General features: G+C 53.2%; 1 protein-coding gene across 2 annotated transcripts; it reads left to right on the forward strand.

Annotated features, from left to right (window-relative positions):
- The first annotated feature begins 10,889 nt into the window (after positions 1-10,889).
- On the forward strand, positions 10,890-15,860 carry TMEM134 (transmembrane protein 134). Of its 2 annotated transcripts, XM_024255800.3 has the most exons (7): positions 10,894-11,153; positions 12,083-12,147; positions 12,585-12,674; positions 12,787-12,863; positions 15,082-15,126; positions 15,324-15,377; positions 15,511-15,860. In XM_024255800.3, exons 1-7 carry the CDS (start codon positions 10,980-10,982, stop codon positions 15,591-15,593), a joined length of 588 nt encoding a protein of 195 aa, XP_024111568.1. In that variant the 5' UTR covers positions 10,894-10,979; the 3' UTR covers positions 15,594-15,860. The 2 variants fall into 2 exon arrangements, with proteins under 2 accessions (XP_054381509.1, XP_024111568.1); XM_054525534.2 differs by lacking the exon at positions 15,082-15,126 and having other exon boundaries at positions 10,890-11,153.
- Positions 15,861-17,969: the final 2,109 nt, after the last annotated feature.

Genomic DNA, 17,969 nt, shown 5'->3' on the forward strand with positions numbered 1-17,969 from the left:
GTATTTTACCACAATTAAGAATAATTTTTTTGCCGGGCATGGTGGCTCACGCCTGTAATCCCAGCACTTTGGGAGGCTAAGGCAGGTGGATCACCTCAGGTCAGAAGTTCAAGACCAGCCTGGTCAACATGGTGAAACCCTGTCTCTACTAAATATACAAAAATTAGCCGGGCGTGGTGGCAGGCACCTATAATCCCAACTACTCAGGAGGCTGAGGCAGGAGAATCGCTTGAACCCGGGAGGCAGAGGTTGCAGTGAGCCGAGATTGTGCCATTGCACTCCAGCCTGGGCAACAAGAGCGAAACTTCATTCCAAAAAAAAAAAAAAGAATAATTTTTCTCTGGCCTGGAACGGTGGCTCAACGCCTGTAATCCCAGCACGTTGGGAGGCTGAGGCGGGCGGATCACAAGGTCAGGAGACCAAGACCAGCCTGACCAACATGGTGAAACCCCATCTCTACTAAAAATATAAAAATTAGCCGGGCGTGGTGGCAGGCGCCTGTAATCCCAGCTACTCGGGGAGACTGAGGCAGGAAAATCGCTTGAACCCAGGAGGTGGAGGTTACAGTGAGCCGAGATCGCACCGCTGCACTCCAGCCCGATGACAGATTGAGACTGTCTCAAAAAAAAAAAGAATTTTTTTTCCAAAAAAAAATGCATGAAGATCAAGTAGAGTTTATTCCAAGAATGTAAGAATGGTTCAACATTATAAACATCTATTACTGTAATTCACCACGTCGGTGAACTACAGGAGATAATGCATATGGTTATCTCAAAATATGCAGAAAAAGCATTTTATGAACTTCTGTGACTATGATAAAAACTCACAGGAACAACGAGGAATTTTCTCAGGTTGATAAAAGCTGCATACAATTAAGTATGATGGAATAAGTATCCACAATTTCTTCAAGATCAGGAACAAGGCAATGATGCTCTCTATGAATGATGCTGCTCAGTAAGTGTTAGAAGTCCTGCCTAGAATCCCAGCACTTTGGGAGGCTGAGGCAGGAGGATGGCTTGAGCCCAGGAGTAACAACTTGGGCAAGATAGCAAGACCCAGTCTTTACAAAAAGAAAAAAAGAAAGAAAATTAGATGGGCATAGTGGCACATGCCTGTAGTCCCAGCTACTAAAGAGGCTGAGGCAGGACGATCCCTTGAGCCCAGGAGATCGAGGCTGCAGTGAGCTATGATCTCACCACTGCACTCCAGCCTGGGCTACAGAGCAAGACCCTATATCCAAAAAAATAAAAGAAATTTACTTTTTTTTTAAAAAAAAGAAGTCCTGGCCAAAACAATAAGCCAAGAAAAAGAAACGAGAGTAAACTGTCATTGTTGGCAGATTATGTCGGTATAGAAAATCCAACATCATCTACAGGCTGCTTTAACAAATTAGAAGGCCAGGCATGGCGGCTTATGCCTATAATCCCAACACTTTTAGAAGTCAAGGCAGGAGGACTACTGGAGGCCAGGAGCTCGAGACCAGCCTGAGCAACACAGCAAGACCCTGTATCTACAAATAAATCAAAAAATGTAGTTGGGCCTGGTAGCACGCGCCTGTGGTTCTAGCTACTTGGGAGGCAGGAGGATCCCTTGAGCCCATGAGGCTGAGGCTGCAGTGAGCCATGATCAGACCACTGCACTCCACCCTGGGCGACAGAGTGAGACCCTGTCTCAAAAACAGAAACAAAACAAAAAACCCAGAGTTCAGCAATGTTACAGGGATAAAATAAAATTTAAAAAGGCGGCGGGGCGCAGTGGCTCACACCTGTAATCCCAGCAGTTTAAGAGGCTGTGGGCAGGTCACCTGAGGTCCAGAGTTCAAGACCAGCCTGGCCAACATCGTGAAACCCCCATGTCTACTAAAAATACAAAAACTAGCTGGGCGTGGTGGCAGGCGCCTGTAATCCCAGCTACTCAGGAGGCTGAGACGGGAGAATCACTTGAACCCAGGAGGAAGAGGTTGCAGTAAGCCGAGGTTGTGCCACTGCACTCCAGCCTGGGCAACAAAGAGCGAAACTCTGTCTCAAAAAAAAAAAAAGCTAACAAAAATTAATAGTACTATTCACACCAGCAATAAGCAACTGAAAAGTATAATAGAATATAAGGGGCCAGGCATGGTGGCTCACACCTGTAATCCCAGCACTTCAGGAGGCTGAGGCGGGCAGATCACTTGAGGTCAGGAGTTCAAGACCAGCTTGGCCAACATGGTGAAACCCTATCTCTACTAAAAATACAAAAATTGGCCAGGCATGGTGGCCCATGCCTGTAATCCCAGCTATTCGGGAGGCTGAGGCAGGAGAATAGCTTGAACCTGGAAGGCGGAGGCTGCAGTGAGCCAAAATCACACCACTTCGCTCCAGCCTGGACAACAGAGACTCCATCTCAAAGAGAAAAAAAAAAGAGAGAGAGACTAAAGTATCATTCACAACAGCAATAAAACTCATGAAGTAGGAAATACAAACACAACTCAGAACTTTTTGACGAAAAACAAATTTTTTTTTTTTTGAGATGGGGTCTTGCTCTGTTGCCAGGCTAGAATGCAGTTGCACAATCTCGGCTCACTGCAACCTCCGCCTCCAGGGTTCAAGCGATTCTCCTGCTTCAGCCTCCCAAGTAGCTGCGACTACACGTGCCCGCCCCCATTCCCAGCTAATTTTTGTATTTTTAGTAGAGACAGGGTTTCACTATGTTGGCTAGGGTGGTCTCGAACTCCTGACCTCAGGTGATCCGCCTGCCTCAGCCTCCCAAGGTGCTGGGGTTACAGGCATGAGCCACTGTGCCCAGCTTGAAAAACAAGATTTTATAACACAAAAGAAGATCTCAATAACTGAAGTGACGTATCTTGTTAATAAATAGAACAATTTAACACAAAGATGTGATTTCTTCTGAAATTAATCTAGAAATTCAATGAAATCCAAATGGAAATTGGGAGGATTCTTTAAGAACTTGGAAAACATTTTTGTAACATTTCTATAAAGAATATAGGTCCATGAAAAACTAAGTCAAGTTTGAACAAGATGACCAAGGAGAAGAGGCTTGGTCTCTTGCGTTAAACCACACCAAAAACCATAAAGACGACAAGGATAAGATACTGGCGAGAAATAGTGAAGTGGGCCAAAGTGTGTCCGGAATTGATGGGTTCTTGATCTCACTGACTTCAAAAATGAAGCCGTGGACAGTCGCGGTGAGTGTGACAGTTCTTAAAAGAGGCGTGTCCGGAGTTTGTTCCTTCTGATATTCTGATGTCTTCGGAGTTTCTTCCTTCTGGTGGGTTCGTGGTCTCTCTGGTTTCAGGAGTGAAGCTGCAGATCTTCACGGTGCATGTTACAGCTCATAAACGCAGAGTGGACCCAAAGAGCAAAGCTTCCACTGCACTAAAAGAGATCCGAGTGGGTTGCCACTGCTAGCGCTGGGCTGCCACTGCTAGCGCTGGGCAGCCACTGCTAGCGCTGGGCAGCCACTGCTAGCGCTGGGCAGCCACTGCTAGCGCTGGGCAGCCACTGCTAGCGCTGGGCAGCCACTGCTAGCGCTGGGCAGCCACTGCTAGCGCTGGGCAGCCACTGCTAGCGCTGGGCAGCCTGCTTTTATTCTCTTATCTGGCCCCACCCACATCCTGCTGATTGGTCCACTTTACAGAGAGCTGATTGGTCCGTTTTGACAGGGTGCTGATTGGTGCGTTTACAATCCCTGAGCTAGACACAAAAGTTCTCGTCCCCACTAGATTAGCTAGATACAGAGTGTCAACACAAAGGTTCTCCAAGTCTCCATCAGAGTAGCTAGATACAGAGTGTCGACTGGTGCATTCACAAACCCTGAGCTAGACACAGGGTGCTGATTGGTGTGTTTACAAACCTTGAGCTAGATGCAGAGTGCCGATTGGTGTATTTACAATCCCTTAGCTAGACATAGAGGTTCTCCAACTCCCCACCAGACCCAGGAGCCCAGTTGGCTTCACCCAGTGGATCCTGCACCTGGGCCACAGGTGGAGCTGCCTGCCAGTCCCGCGCTGTGTGCCCCCACTCCTCAGCTCTTGGGTGGTTGATGGAATGGGCGCCCTGGAGCATGGGGCGGCACTCGTCAGGGAGGGTCGGGCTGCGCAGGAGCCCACGGCAGGGCCGGAGCAGAGGCTCAGGCATGGCGGGCTGCAGGTCCCGAGCCCTGCCCCCCAGGGAGGCAGCTAAGGCCCGGCGAGAAGTTGAGCACAGCAGCGGCTGGCCCAGGTGCTAAGCCCCTCACTGCCCGGGACCAGCGGGGCCAGCCGGCCGCTCCCAGCGTGGGGCCCACCAAGCCCACGCCCACCCGGAACTCGCGCTGGCCCGCAAGCACCGCGCGCAGCCCCGGTTCCCGCCCGCGCCTCTCCCTCCACACCTCTCCGCAAGCTGAGGGAGCCGGCTCTGGCCTTGGCCAGCCCAGAAAGGGGCTCCCACAGTGCAGCGGCGGGCTGAAGGGCTCCTCAAGCACAGCCAGAGTGGGTGCCAAGGCCGAGGAGGCACCAAGAGTGTGTGAGGGCGGCCAGCACGCTGTCACCTCTCAAAAGGAACCAAAAAGAGATCTTAGAACATACATATGTGTAGGCAGCTCTACAAGTGCTGTATGATAAAGATGGCACCACACTCCAGAGGGAAAAAGAACTGGTTGTTTGGACCGGCCAGTGGTAGTGGCTCACACCTAATCCCAGTACTTTGGGAGGCCGGGGCAGGCAGATCACATGAGGTCAGGAGTGCAAGACCAGCCTGGCCAACATGATGAAACCCCGTCTGTACTAAAAATATAAAAATTGGCCGGGCGCGGTGGCTCATGCCTGTAATCCCAGCACTTTGGAAGGCCGAGGTGTGCGGATCACGAGGTCACGAAATCGAGACCATCCTGGCTAACACGGTGAAACCCTGTCTCTACCAAAAATACAAAAAATTAGCTGGGCGTGGTGGTGGGCGCCTGTAGTCCCAGCTACTCTGGAGGCTGAGGCAGGAGAACGGCGTGAACCCGGGAGGCGGAGCTTGCAGTGAGCGAGATTGCGCCACCGCACTCCAGCCTGGGCGACAGAGCGAGACTCCATCTCAAAAAAAAAAAAAAAAAGGAATCTTGCCCTGTCGTCCAGACTGGAGTGCAGTGGCACAATCTCGGCTCACTGTAACCTCCGCCTTCTGGTTCAAGCGATTCTCCTGCCTCTGCCTCCTGAGTAGCGGGAACCACAGGCACCCACCACCATGCCCTGCTAATTTTTTTGAGACTTTGTCTAAAAAAAAAAAAAAACAAACTTGGAACAGAGGCGAATGTACAATAGCTACCCTTGCCCCTCCAGAGGTCACAGTCTGTAACCCCGTAAGACCCAAGAACAGCAGAAGTAAGTGAGCAATAGGATTAATTTTGGCGGGAATCAGGGCAGCAATAGGACTAGTGGCACCCTAGGGTGGCCTTGCTTACCACGAGTCAACCGTAAAGAACTTGACTCAAACCCTAGAATCCTTAGCCACCAACACAGGTCAGGCCTTAAAGGGAATTCAAGAATTTCTAGACTCTTTGGCAAACATAGTTCTCAGTAATAGATTAGCATTAGATTATTAACTAGTTGAACAAGGTGAAGTTTGTGCAGTTATTAATAAAACCTGCTGCACATGTATTACCAGCTCCAAACAGGTTGAGGCTAACATTCAAAAGATCTATGAGCAAGCTACTTGGCTACATAGCTAGAACCACAGCACCAAACCCAGCTATATCTGGTCAACTATCAAAAATGCCTTCCCGAGTCTCACCTGGTTTTTTACCTCTCCTAGGACCTTTGATAGCCATCTTGTTATTCCTAATTTTTGGCTTTGGTTGTTTAAACTCTTAGTAGGTCTTCAAGATTGCAACAGTTTCAGGTAAACACAATGCTGGCACAAAGCTTCCAACCCATTCATCTACTGACCTGGGTAATGAAAGTATCCTGTCTTTTGGACCCTTAGATCAGGTATCTGGAGATTTTTTTTTTTTTTTTTTTTGAGACAGAGTCTCCCTCTGTCGCCCAGGCTGGAGTCCAGAGGCGAGATCTCAGCTCGTTGCAATCTCCGCCCCCCGGGTTCAAGAGATTCTCTGCCTCAGCCTCCCGAGTAGCTGGGATTACAGGCGTCTGCCACCATGCCCAGCTAATTTTTGTATTTTTAGTAGAGACGGGTTTTCTTTTTTTTTCGTTCGTTTTTTGAGACGGAGTCTCACTCTGTCGCCCAAGCTGAAGTGCAGTGGCGCGATTTCAGCTCACTGCAAGCTCCACCTCCCGGGTTCACGCCATTCTCCTGCCTCAGCCTCCCAAGTAGCTGGGACTACAGGGGCCTGCCACCACGCCCGGCTAATTTTTTGTATTTTTAGTAGAGATGGGGTTTCACTGTGTTAGCCAGGATGGTAGAGACAGGGTTTCACCATGTTGGCCTGGATGGTCTCGACGTCCTGACCTCATGATCCACCCGCCTCGGCCTCCCACAGTGCTGGGATTACAGGCATGAGCCACTGCACCCGACTGGGTATCTGGAGATTTTTACCTCTCCAGTGCTAGGCAGGGGCTATGCCCATAAACTCAACAGGAAGCAGTTACAGAAGATGGATCTCTGCCCTTCCGCTGCCCTCTTAAGATTAAGAAGGAGTATCTAATCTCTGAGTGGGGAATGAGGTAGGTGGCAGGACTCAACTCTGGAGGTGGGACACAGACACCAGACCAGATTGAGAACTAGCTAAAACAGGGAATGCTGGGCGTGGTGGCTCATGCCTGTAATCCCAGCACTTTGGGAGGCTAAGGCAGGTGGATCACTTGAGGCCAGGAATTTGAGACCAGTTTGGCCAACATGGTAAAACACCATCTCTACTAAAATATAAAACTTAGCTGGTCGTAGTGGCGGATGCCTGTAATCCCAGCTGCTCTGGAGGCTGAGGCAGAGAATCGCTTGAACCCAGGAGGTGGAAGTTGCAGTGAGCCTAGATCGTGCCACTGCACTCCAGCCTGGGCGACAGAGGGAGACTCCATCTCAAAAAAATAAAATACAACAGGGAAGAGGCGAAAGCACTTCTCCCTAAGACCTAAGACCAGTAAGAGCAGTGCATGTCAGTTTACCATTGCCATAGCAACACCTAGAAGTTACCACCCCCTTCCGTGGCAATGACCTGACGGCCCAGAAGTTACCACTCTTTCCCTAGAAATTTCTGGATAATTCACCCCTCAATTTGCATGTAATTAAAAGCGGGCATAAATATGGCTGCAGAACTGCCTCTGAACAGCTGCTGGGGGCACACTGCCTGTGGGATGGCCCTGCTCCACAAGGAGCAACGCCTGTGCTGCTGCTGTGCGCTGCTGCTTTGATAAAAGTTGCTTTCCAATAAGTAAAAAATAAGGCTGGGCGCAGTGGCTCACGCCTGTAATCCCAGGACTTTGGGAGGCTGAAGTGGGCGGATCAACTGAGGTCAGAAGATGGAGACCAGCCTGGCCAAAATGGCGAAATCCTGTCTCTACTAAAAATATAAAAATTAGCTGGGCGTGGTGGCAGACGCCTGCAATCCAAGCCAGTTGGGAGGCTGAGGCAGAAGAATCGCTTGAACCCAAGAGGCAGAGATTGCGGTGAGCCCAGATCACGCCACTGCACTCCAGCCTGGGCGCCAGAGCAAGGCTCAGTCTTAAAAAAATAAAAAATTTAAAAAAATATTTAAGTTGCTGTCTAACACCACCAGCTCACCCTTGAATTCTTTCCCAGGTGAAGCCAAGAACTCTCCTGGGCTAAGCCCCAATTTTGGGGATCACCTGCCCTGCATCAGCCTTGCTACGCTGAAGCTGATCTTGAATTCCTGGCCTCAAGTGATCCTCCTGCCTCAGCTTCCCAAAGTGCTGGGATTACAGACATGAGCCACTGCACCCAGCCTGAAAAGGAGTGAGTATTCTTTAACTAAGTGCATGTTAGACAAGGAGTCAAAGACAGACAGACAGGAAATATGTGCAAGGTCATAAACCAGCAAGGAATTAATGATTAGATATGTAGATATGCAGATTAGTAGAAAAAGGCTAGAAACCCAATAGCAAAAAGAAAGACCAAAGATATGAAAAGCCAGTTCACAGACAAGGGACACCCAATGGCTGACAAGGGCACAAAGAGCGGCTCAAACTCTCCAGCCATCAGAGAACCCAGAGGAACATGAGGTACCACTTTAAATTCATCAGATCGGCAAGCCATTAAAAAGTTGGATGGTACCAAGTCCTGAGAGAACCAGAAGCCTCAGGTGGAGTGTCAACTCTCACAGCCACTCAGGAGAGCATCTGTGGTACCCTGTGAAGTCATGAGTGCGTGTGCCCTATAACCTGGAAATCCTCCTCCAAGGGGAATTCTCCCACAGTCCATAAGGGGACAGCAGGAAGATGTTAACTGCAGTGATGCCTGTGATGGCGGGGTTGAGGCCAGTTTGAGTGTGCAACACTGTGGAGGTGAGGTGGATCATAAAGGTGCTAGACATTCAACATGGTATAACACGCATGTAGCTTGTAGAAACAACAAACGAGATGCATGTGGAAAACAGCAACGAGAGCAAAAATGTAAATGTGTAAATAACAGAACTGAATTTTCTGCATGACATCATGTTTGTAAATTGCAAACACATCCACATAGGAGACAGTGCCATACATGGTACAGAGCCAGGCAGGCTTTAAGGATGCCGACTGAGCATGCTGACATGGGTCTGACGGAAGGCAGGGGAGAGCAAGGAACCTGGGAAGTGAAAGAGGGTAAGTGAATTAACATAACTCGAGAGGGGCCTTGTTCGCTGTGTTGATGTGTAACAAACAGAAGTAGACTTGACTCAGCTGTGTACATGAGGCCATAAAATGAACCGTAGAGGCCGGGTGTGGTGGCTCATACCCAGCACCTTGGGAGGCCGAGGTGGGCGGATCACGCCTGTAATCCTAGCTACACGGGAGGCTGAGGCAGGAGAATCGCTTGAACCCAGGGGGCGGAGGTTGCAGCAAGCCGAGATCTTGCCACTGCACTCCAGCCCGGGTGACAGTGCGAGACTCTGTCTCAAAAAAAAATAATAATAATAAGGCAGGGCACTGTGGCTCATGCCTGTAATCCCAGCCTCCTTGGGAGGCTGAGGCAGGAGAATCACTTGAACCCAGGAGGCAGAGGTTGCAGTGAGTTGAGATCGTGCCACTGCACTCCAGCTTGGGCAACAGAGCGAGACTCTGTCTCAAAAAAAAAAGAACTCTTGACTAAGGTCCATAAAGCTCTCAAGGCTCTGGGGCCTGTCTACTCCTCCCAGGCTCATCAAGTCGCCCCGCCCCTTTCCTTGCTGCTCAGCCACACTGGCTTTGTCACATTCTTCATCCACAGTCCAAGCTCCTTCCCACCTCCTGGCCTTTGAACGTGCTGTTCCCTGGTGCCAGGAAAACACTGAACCTTGCTTTTCTCACAGCTGGCTTCTTCATCATCGGCATTCCTGCTCAAATGTCACCTCTTGGAAAGGTCATCTTTGAGTGCGAAATCTAAAGTCAGTTTTGCATCACACAGCACTTGAAATTGTCTCATTTTGCACTGTTTTATTCACCACTGTATCTATAGTGCCCAAAACAGTGTTTGGCCCTAAATAGATGCTTAATAAATACTTGTGGCAGAAATGAATGAGGGGTTTACCAAAGTCCCAAGTACTTCCAAGTGGTAGAATGGGGATTTGAACCCAGGTCCACCTAATTCATAGAGTACTTCTGCTCTTCCACTCCCACTGCCCCCCACCACGGTTCTTTTTTTTTTTTTTTTTTTTTTTGAGATGGAGTCTTGCTCTGTTGCCCAGGCTGGAGTGCAGTGGTGTGATCTCCACTCACTACAACCTCTGCCTCCAGGGTACAAGCGATTCTCCTGCCTCAGCCTCCCAAGTAGCTGGGATTACAGGCACTGGTCACCATGCCCAGCTAATTTTTGTATTTTTAGTGGAGACTGGGTTTCACCGTGTTGGCCAGGCTGGTCTCGAACTCCTGACCTCAAGTGATCCACTCGCCTCGGCCTCCCAAAGTGTGAGCCCCCGTGCCCTGCCAAGAGTTCAGATTTTATTCTAAGTGCAATGGAAAACCAAGGAAAGGTTTTTTGTTTGTTTTGTTTTGTTTTTTGAGACGGAGTCTTGCTCTGTCACCCAGGCTGGAGTGCAGTGGCTCAATCTTGGCTCACTGCAACATCTGCCTCCCGGGTTCAAGCAATTCTTCTGCCTCAGCCTCCCAAGTAGCTGGGACTATAGGCATGCGCTACCACGCCCGGCTAATTTTTGTATTTTTAGTAAAGACGGGGTTTCGGCTGTTGGCCAGGCTGGTCTTGAACTCCTGACTTCAAGTGATCCACCCGCCTCGGCCTCCCAAAGTGCTGGGATTACAGGAGGGAGCCACCAAGCCAGGCCAGCAGCATAATTTTTAAAAAGGTTTTTCAGAATAACACACACAGATAAAAAGATTTGTTTTAAAAGATCACTTCGGCTGCTGCCTGGAGACTGGACTGGAAAATGGAAGACACATAAGCTCTCTGAGCCTCGGTTTCCACATTTGCAAAAATGGGGAGAGCACCCCTCCGGTGCGGGGCTGTTGTGAGTAAGGTGGGGAAACAGTTCCCAGGAGTCTCCTTGGCACTCGAGGAACAGGCTGCGGTGCAAAACGCCCTGTCAGGGACCTGGAGGTTGGGGCGTGGAAGCCCCTCCAAGCCCCCCACATACAGGACTGAGGGCTGTGTCCGAGCCCGGCACGGGATGTCGCTTGCCATGGCGGCCACTGAGTGGCGTCACGGGGCGGGCGCGCTCCGTCTGGAAGAGGCTCCAACCCATCAGCCCGCTCGGGGCTCGGCAGCTCTGGCCTGCTTAGGGCGGACGGGGGCGGGACCGGCACGTGGGGCGGAGCCACGGTCGGAGGGGCGGGGCATGCGGGGGCGGGGCCGCGGCGACGCTTGGTGTGTGGGCGCAGATGGCGGCGGCGCACGGCGCCTGAGCGGGCCGGGGCCATGAGCGCCGCCCGGCCCCAGTTCAGCATTGATGATGCCTTCGAGCTGTCCCTGGAGGACGCGGGCCCTGGGCCCGAGTCCAGCGGGGTCGCGCGCTTTGGGCCGCTGCACTTCGAGCGTCGGGCCCGGTTCGAGGTGGCTGACGAGGACAAGCAGTCCCGGCTGCGCTACCAGGTGAACCGCCCGGCCCACCTAACCCCCTGCCCCCGGCCGGACGGGACCCCAGGCCGGGCCCCAAAGGCCTCAACTCGGGGGAGAATCTGCCTAGAGGCCCCAGCTGAAGCGCGAGACCGCTCCCCCGCCCCGCGGACGTGACTCTTGATGCAGAGCCCCGCCCAGGCCCTCCCGGTTCCGATACCGGGCCCCAGCCAACCGGGAAGAGCCCAGAGCCCGGGCCCGGGAACTCATCCCTCAGCTCCAGCTGGGGAGCCCAGCCGGATTCCCCACTCATCCTGGCTACTCGCATCTGGCTCCCGCTGGGTTGGGGGAGCTCCTCTGTATCTGAACCAGACCTTGCCCCACACGCAGGAGCATCCCCTGTGCCCCAGGCCAGCTAAGCTGATGGGAACCCGCACGCCTTTCTCTATTCTGAAAGCCCTCACCCTAATCCCACCACCACCCCTAAGAGCTGGAGCTCCTCTCACATGACCGGTCCTTGCCCACCCTCTGGCTCCCACTAAACCAGAAAAACCCATTTTCCCAGAAAACCTCCACCAACCCTAGGCTGCTTTTCTTGGAGACCTGGACCAGATCCCTGTGCCTTGAACCTGGGAACCCTGGGCCTGGCCTTCCCTGGCACTCCAATTCCCAAGCTCCCATTCTAGGCCACTGAATGAGAGCTCCACCCTGACTCCCAAAGTTGGGAGCTCTCCTTTCCCTGGGATCCGTGCAGGCCCCTGCTCCCCAAAGCCCTGGCATCCACCCACCTCCTACCTGGTTTCTGTGAATCACCAAACCCGTTCTGCGGGGAGGGCAGAGGGCCAGGTGAACAGCTGCCAGGCGGCCAGGCAAATGGTTGTGTGGGCCTGCTTTTCTCTCCCCGGGAAGGGAGTGAGGAAGGGCCCCAGCCCAGCAACCCCCCTCAGACCTGTGTTCTGCAACAGAACCTGGAGAACGATGAGGATGGAGCCCAGGCCTCTCCGGAGCCGGATGGGGGAGTCAGCACCAGGTTAGGGCCAGGTGGGGACCCACCCCTGTACCCCAGCCCCAGCTCCTATCCCCAGGGACCCTGCTCAGTCACCCACCCCACTTCACTCACTCTCTTCCATCCTGTCCTATTGATTCCTAGCCTGACCCTCACTTTCCTCACAGGGTCCCCTACACTGTAGGGTCACCCTACCCTAGTGCCCACCTGTACTCACCTCTTTCAGAAACCCCCAGTCTGGTCTGGCCCCCACCTTCATACAGGTCACCTGTCCTACAGAAACCTCTAGCTCATCCCCAGCCCCTGAATTCATCCTCACCCACCGAGGTCTCTCAGGGCCCACTATCCTGCAAGGGGCCAGCCCCAGTCCCTGCACCACGCCCTGCACTTCATCAGGACTCCTCTCCCAAAGCAACCCCGTCCTTGCCTCCCTGCCCCTCACTGGGCGCCTGTCCTGGCAGGGATTCCGGCCGAACTTCCATCCGCAGCTCCCAGTGGTCCTTTAGCACCATCAGCAGCGGCACCCAGCGCTCCTACAACACCTGCTGCAGGTGAGCCTGCCCACCTGAGCCCCCAGCCAAGCAGCCCTGGCTCTGCCCCCACAGCCTCCTGCACCCCCTCCCTCCACCTCCTTCACATTCACCCTGCTCTCCTGCCACGCAGCTGGACTCAACACCCTTTGATCCAGAAGAACCGCCGAGTGGTGCTGGCCTCCTTCCTGCTCCTGCTGCTGGGGCTGGGTGAGTGGCCCTGAGGGTTGGGGTCAAGAGGGGCCCCGTGGGAGACTCTGCCCTCCTTTTGTGCAGGCTCTGCCTCCCCCTTGACATTGAGCCTCCCAGCATCCTGGGGAGGCAGCTGGCTGCCATCATCACACTCCCATTTTACAGGTGAGGAGACAGAGGCCTTGTGACCTGGGCACACAGCCAGGAAATCACACATAGCTGAAAATGGAACCTGGCTTATCACTCCAAAGACTTTTCCTTTTTTAAAAAATTTAACCTGTTTAATCCATTAGGGGACAGAAGTGTAGCAGCTACCATTTATTCTGTGTCTGCTTTGGGCAAGGTGCAGGGCAGTTTTATTTTCCCACCTTACAGAAGTCCTACAAGTGAGGTGGTGCCCAGAAGCCACGTGTAGGGGCTCAGGGATGCCGAGTGCCCAGCCAGTGCAGAGCCGCAGGGCACCTGGCACTTCCCCTTGTCTGGCATCTAAGCGCTGACAAGCACCCCTCTCCTACCCATTGCTCAGATGGGGGAACTTTTGGTCCAGAGCAGGCAGATCTCACACCAGGTGTTCTTTGGCTCCCAGGCACCTCGTTCTTTGGGGTAGAGGAGGCAGAGTCCCCAGAAAGTATCCAGGGTTGGGGTCACGAGTGATCCATAAGGAGGGACTAACTGTGGCTGCTACCCTGGCTCATCTCTCCGCTTCTCCAGGAAGGCCAAGGCTCCCCAGCCAGCCAGGCCCCTGGCACAGAGTCTGGCCTCTGCTCAGGGTGTTTGAGTGCGGGGGAGGGGGCTGCCACTTCCCAGCACCGCTGTACACCGGCCCTGGTAGTGCTGCCAAGTTCTTTCATTTTTCCTCTCAACCCAGCAAGGCAAGCCTGGGGCTACCAGAGCGCCTTAGAGGGCCTTTGTAGGGTGCAGGGAGTGAGTTTCAGCCCCCATCATCCCCTATACCCCCCCTTTTTTTTTTTTCTTTTTTTTCTTTTTTTTTTTAGAAGGAGTCTTGCTCTGTAGCTCAGTCAGGAGTGTAGTGGCGCAATCTCGGCTCACTGCAACCTCCGCCTCCTGGGTTCAAGGGATTTTCATGCCTCAGCCTCCAGAGTAGCTGGGATTACAGGCGCCCGCCACCACACCTGGCTAATTTTTTGTATTTTTCTAGTAGAGATGGGGTTTCACCATGTTGGCCTCAGGTGATCCACCCACCTCAGCTTCCCAAAGTGTTGGGATTACAGGCGTGAGCCACCATGCCCAGCCCTTTTTATTTTTTTAGAGACAGAGTCTTGGTCTGTTGCCCAAGCTGGAGAGCTGTGGTATGATCACTGCAGCCTCAAACTCTTGGACTCAAGCCATCCTCCCAGCTGAGCCTCCCTAGTAGCTGGGACTACAGACATGTACCACCATGCTCAGCTAATTTTTTTTTTTTAAATAATAATAGAGACAAGGTCTCACTGTGTTACCCAGGCTGGTCTTGAACTCCTGAACTCAAGTGATCCTCCTGCCTCGGCCTCCCAAAGTGCTAGGATTACAGCCATGAGTTACCACGCCTGGGCTGGGCTAATTTTTTTTTAACTTTTTATAGAGATGGGGATCTTGGTATGTTGCCCAGGCTGGCTTCGAACTCCTGGCCTCAAGCGATCTTCCTGCCTTGGCTCCCTGAAGCACTGGGATTACAGGCATGAGCCACCATACCTGGCCCACCCTTTTTGAAGTAGTCTGGGCAATGCACAAAGCAGTCCATGGTGGCCCCCCAGGCCCCCAGGCTTACTACCCCCCTTGTTGCAGAGCCCAAAGTCCAGCTCCTCATTCCCCCATCACTCTTCTAACTGGGGACCCAGGACTCCTGCATTGCCCTGTTCTTACCCCCCATATCCCAATCACCTGTACTGTTAGCTTTCAGGTTCTTATTGGTTCCTCCACTAAAGACGGGCCATGAGGGCAGGGACCTTATCTGCCCTTCAGGGCGGAATTCCCAGTACCAGGCACGCAGTAGGTGTTCCATAAATGTTTGTTGAATGACTAAAAGCCCACCCCAAGGAGCAAAGAAAAATCTCTCCTTTCACACACTTCCCAGGGCCTGCTCAGTGCCTTGCTCTGGAAACAGAGCTTGGTGAGCTTCCTGGGGAGGGTCTCTGCCTAGGGCACCTTCAGCTCAGGTGGTGGGGGGCATCATTCCTTAGGGCTGAGCCCGGCTGGGGGTGGGAGCCCCCGCCCTCACCACTGCTCCGTCTGTGTGCAGTGCTGATCCTGGTCGGCGTGGGACTGGAGGCGACCCCCTCTCCAGGTGAGCGACCCTCCCGCCCCCACAGGCAGAGGACACCCGTCTTGTGTCCGCGGGTCCACGGCAAGCCCTCCCAACTCCCGGCAGTACACGGCCCCTTTTCAGCCGGGAGTGAGGCTTGCCCAGGCAGTCAGCGGCAGCCAGGCGGGCCTCGCAGCCTCCTCCCTCTCGCCCTGACCGGGCTCTGGTCCCTCCCGCAGGTGTCTCCAGCGCCATCTTCTTCGTGCCGGGCTTCCTGTTGTTGGTGCCTGGAGGTGCGAGCGGGCACCGGAGCGGAAGAGGCGGGGCCGCGGGGAGGGGAGGGGAGGGGCTGTGGGGCTGGACTGAGGGCGGTGTTGCGGGGAGGGGCGGGGCCTCGGCGTTGACAGGCCCCGCCCCGCCCCGCAGTCTATCACGTGATCTTCATCTACTGCGCGGTCAAGGGCCACCGGGGCTTCCAGTTCTTCTACCTGCCCTACTTCGAGAAGTGACCGCGGCGCAGCGTGGACTCCTTGCGTCCACGGGGGCGCCCCTCGGACCCGCGCCCTGTTCCGTTCCCCTCATCTCAAGGGAAGAGGCCCTCCAGGACCCTCGAAACCCCAGCCCCTAGGGAGTTTGCTCAGGAAGTTTGGGGCATGCAGGCCTGGCCCTGGGAAAGCCGCCCCTCGCCTGCTCTGTGCCTTAACTTATTTTCGGGCCGTGCGGCTGCTAGGTTGCTGTTATTTTGTGCTAATAAAAGAGTAATTAATTCCACCAGAGGCAATTGCTCTCCTCCTGTCCTGCCACTGCTAGCCCAGCCCACCAGCCTGACCACAGCCCCCCTCCCAAGGACTGACCCTGAGGCTGAAGGGCTTCGAGCACCACCAAACGAGTGGCCGCCCTGATGCTGAGGCTTGCCCAAGGGCATGGGGCATGTTAGGGGCAGAGCTGGGCGTAGGACTCCTGCCTTGCCAGCCAGGAGGCGGCCGGAACAGCCTGCCCCACCCCCAGCCCTTGGATGACTCAACCAGTCCGTCTCTGTCTGGTGGCCCTGGCCGAGGGCACGCAGAGATGACGCAGGCCTGGGACCTGGAGGCTGGTATCCTAGTTCCAGCCTGGCTCTGGGGCCCTGGGCTGCCACAGCCAGCCCTGAATGTAGGCCATGCCAAGGCAATTGCCCAGCCCCCTCCACCCACTGCCCTCCTTCCCAGTCCCAGAGGTCGAGAGAACCTGGGGGCAGAGGGCATAGGAAGCTGCGCCTGACAGACACCCTCAGTGATCAAAGACTTAGAAATGCAGAACGTTAGAAACAAACCATCTCAGAATTTTGGAAAATCAGCATTTCAGAATCTTATGAAGAAACAGAATCTTTGAGAAGCCTGAAATCTGAGATCATAGTAGCTACCAGTTATCAATTTGTTAAAAGACCCCAGGATGGCCTGGCACGGTGGCTCATGCCTGTAATCCCAGCACTTTGAGAGGCCACGGTGGGAGGATCGCTTGAGCCCAGGAGTTCGAGACCAACCTGGACAACATGGCGAGACCCCATCTCTATTTAAAAAAAAAAAAAGAAAAGGTACTAGGCCCTGCGCTAAGCACTGAACACGAGTTATATCTTGTAATCTTCACTATCTCCGTCCCATTTTACAGATAACGACTGACTCACCCAAGGACAGCCAGCCGGTGGTGGGCAGAATTAGGAACATAGCCCAGGGCTCTTCCCATGACACCGCGGGGGAGGGAGAAGGAAACCGGCACTGAGCTGGTCTCCCCTACCGGCCAACCAAGAGGCTGGCTGAGTGAGCAAGGGTTGGGAGGCCCCGTTGGTGCACCTGCCCGCACAGTCTATCTCCCCCACCGAAACACGGGCCCCACAAACCACTGTCTGCAGCACCCAACACAGCGGGGCCTTCAGGATTCCGAGTTAGAGGAATGGACACCCAGACTCCTGCTCTCGCTCCCACCTTTCCAGGCCCCACAGACTTCCCACCCTCATCCCCCATTCAAGGCACTTAGGGGGCACCCATTGGATGCAGGAACTCCTAAACCAGTGGTCCCCCAACTAGCTATGGTAAAGGACCAGTTTTCATTTCTAATCCATCATGGTCCAGTACTTTCAGAAGAAGAACTAGCTGGGTGCCGTGCCTCATGCCTGTAATCCCAGCACTTCAAGAGGCCAAGGTGGGAGGATCATTTGAGCCCAGGAGTTCGAGACCAACCTGGGAAACATGGCAAAACCCCATCTCTACAAAAAATACAAAAATTAGCCAGGCATGGTGGGGCGCCTGTAGTCCCACCCACTTGGGGGGCTGGAGTGGGAGGATCACGGAGCCTGGGAGGCTGCAGTGGAGTCATGATTGCACCACTGCACTCCAGCCTGGAAGACAGACTGAGAACTATTTCCAAAAAAAAAAAAAAATACAATAACATAAAAATTTTAAAAACTAGAAAAATGAAATAAAAAACATACAGAGGCTGAGCACAGTGGCTCATGCCTGCAATCCCAGCAGTTTGGGAGGCCGAGGCAGGTGAATCACGAGGTCAGGAGTTCGAGACCAGCCTGACCAACAGGGTGAAACGGCATCTCTATTAAAAATAAAAAAAAAAATTACCAGGCATGGGGGCACGTGCCTCTAATCCCAGCTACTCAGGACGCTGAGGCAGGAGAATCGCTTGAACCTGGGAGGCAGAGGTGGCAGTGAGCTGAGATCACGCCACTGCGCTCCAGCCTGAGCGACAGAGCAAGACTCTGTCTCAAAAAAAAAAAAAAAAAAAAACAGAATACAAGTCCACAGTTTATCAGATTAATTAGACATAAAATTACATTTCAATAAATATAATCAGAACAAACATAGGAAAAAGGAAAAATGACAAAAACCATTGAATAT

The sequence above is a fragment of the Pongo abelii genome, chromosome 9 (genome assembly GCF_028885655.2).
Source record: "Pongo abelii isolate AG06213 chromosome 9, NHGRI_mPonAbe1-v2.0_pri, whole genome shotgun sequence".
NCBI lineage: Eukaryota > Metazoa > Chordata > Mammalia > Primates > Hominidae > Pongo > Pongo abelii.

Coding starts and splice junctions, on each gene's coding strand:
- TMEM134 (XM_024255800.3), top strand. CDS start 10,980: ATGAGCGCCGCCCGGCCCCAGTTCAGCATTGATGATGCCTTCGAGCTG. Junction 15,127..15,323: donor GGAGGCGACCCCCTCTCCAG/GTGAGCGACCCT, acceptor TCCCTCCCGCAG/GTGTCTCCAGCGCCATCTTC. Junction 15,378..15,510: donor CCTGTTGTTGGTGCCTGGAG/GTGCGAGCGGGC, acceptor CCCGCCCCGCAG/TCTATCACGTGATCTTCATC.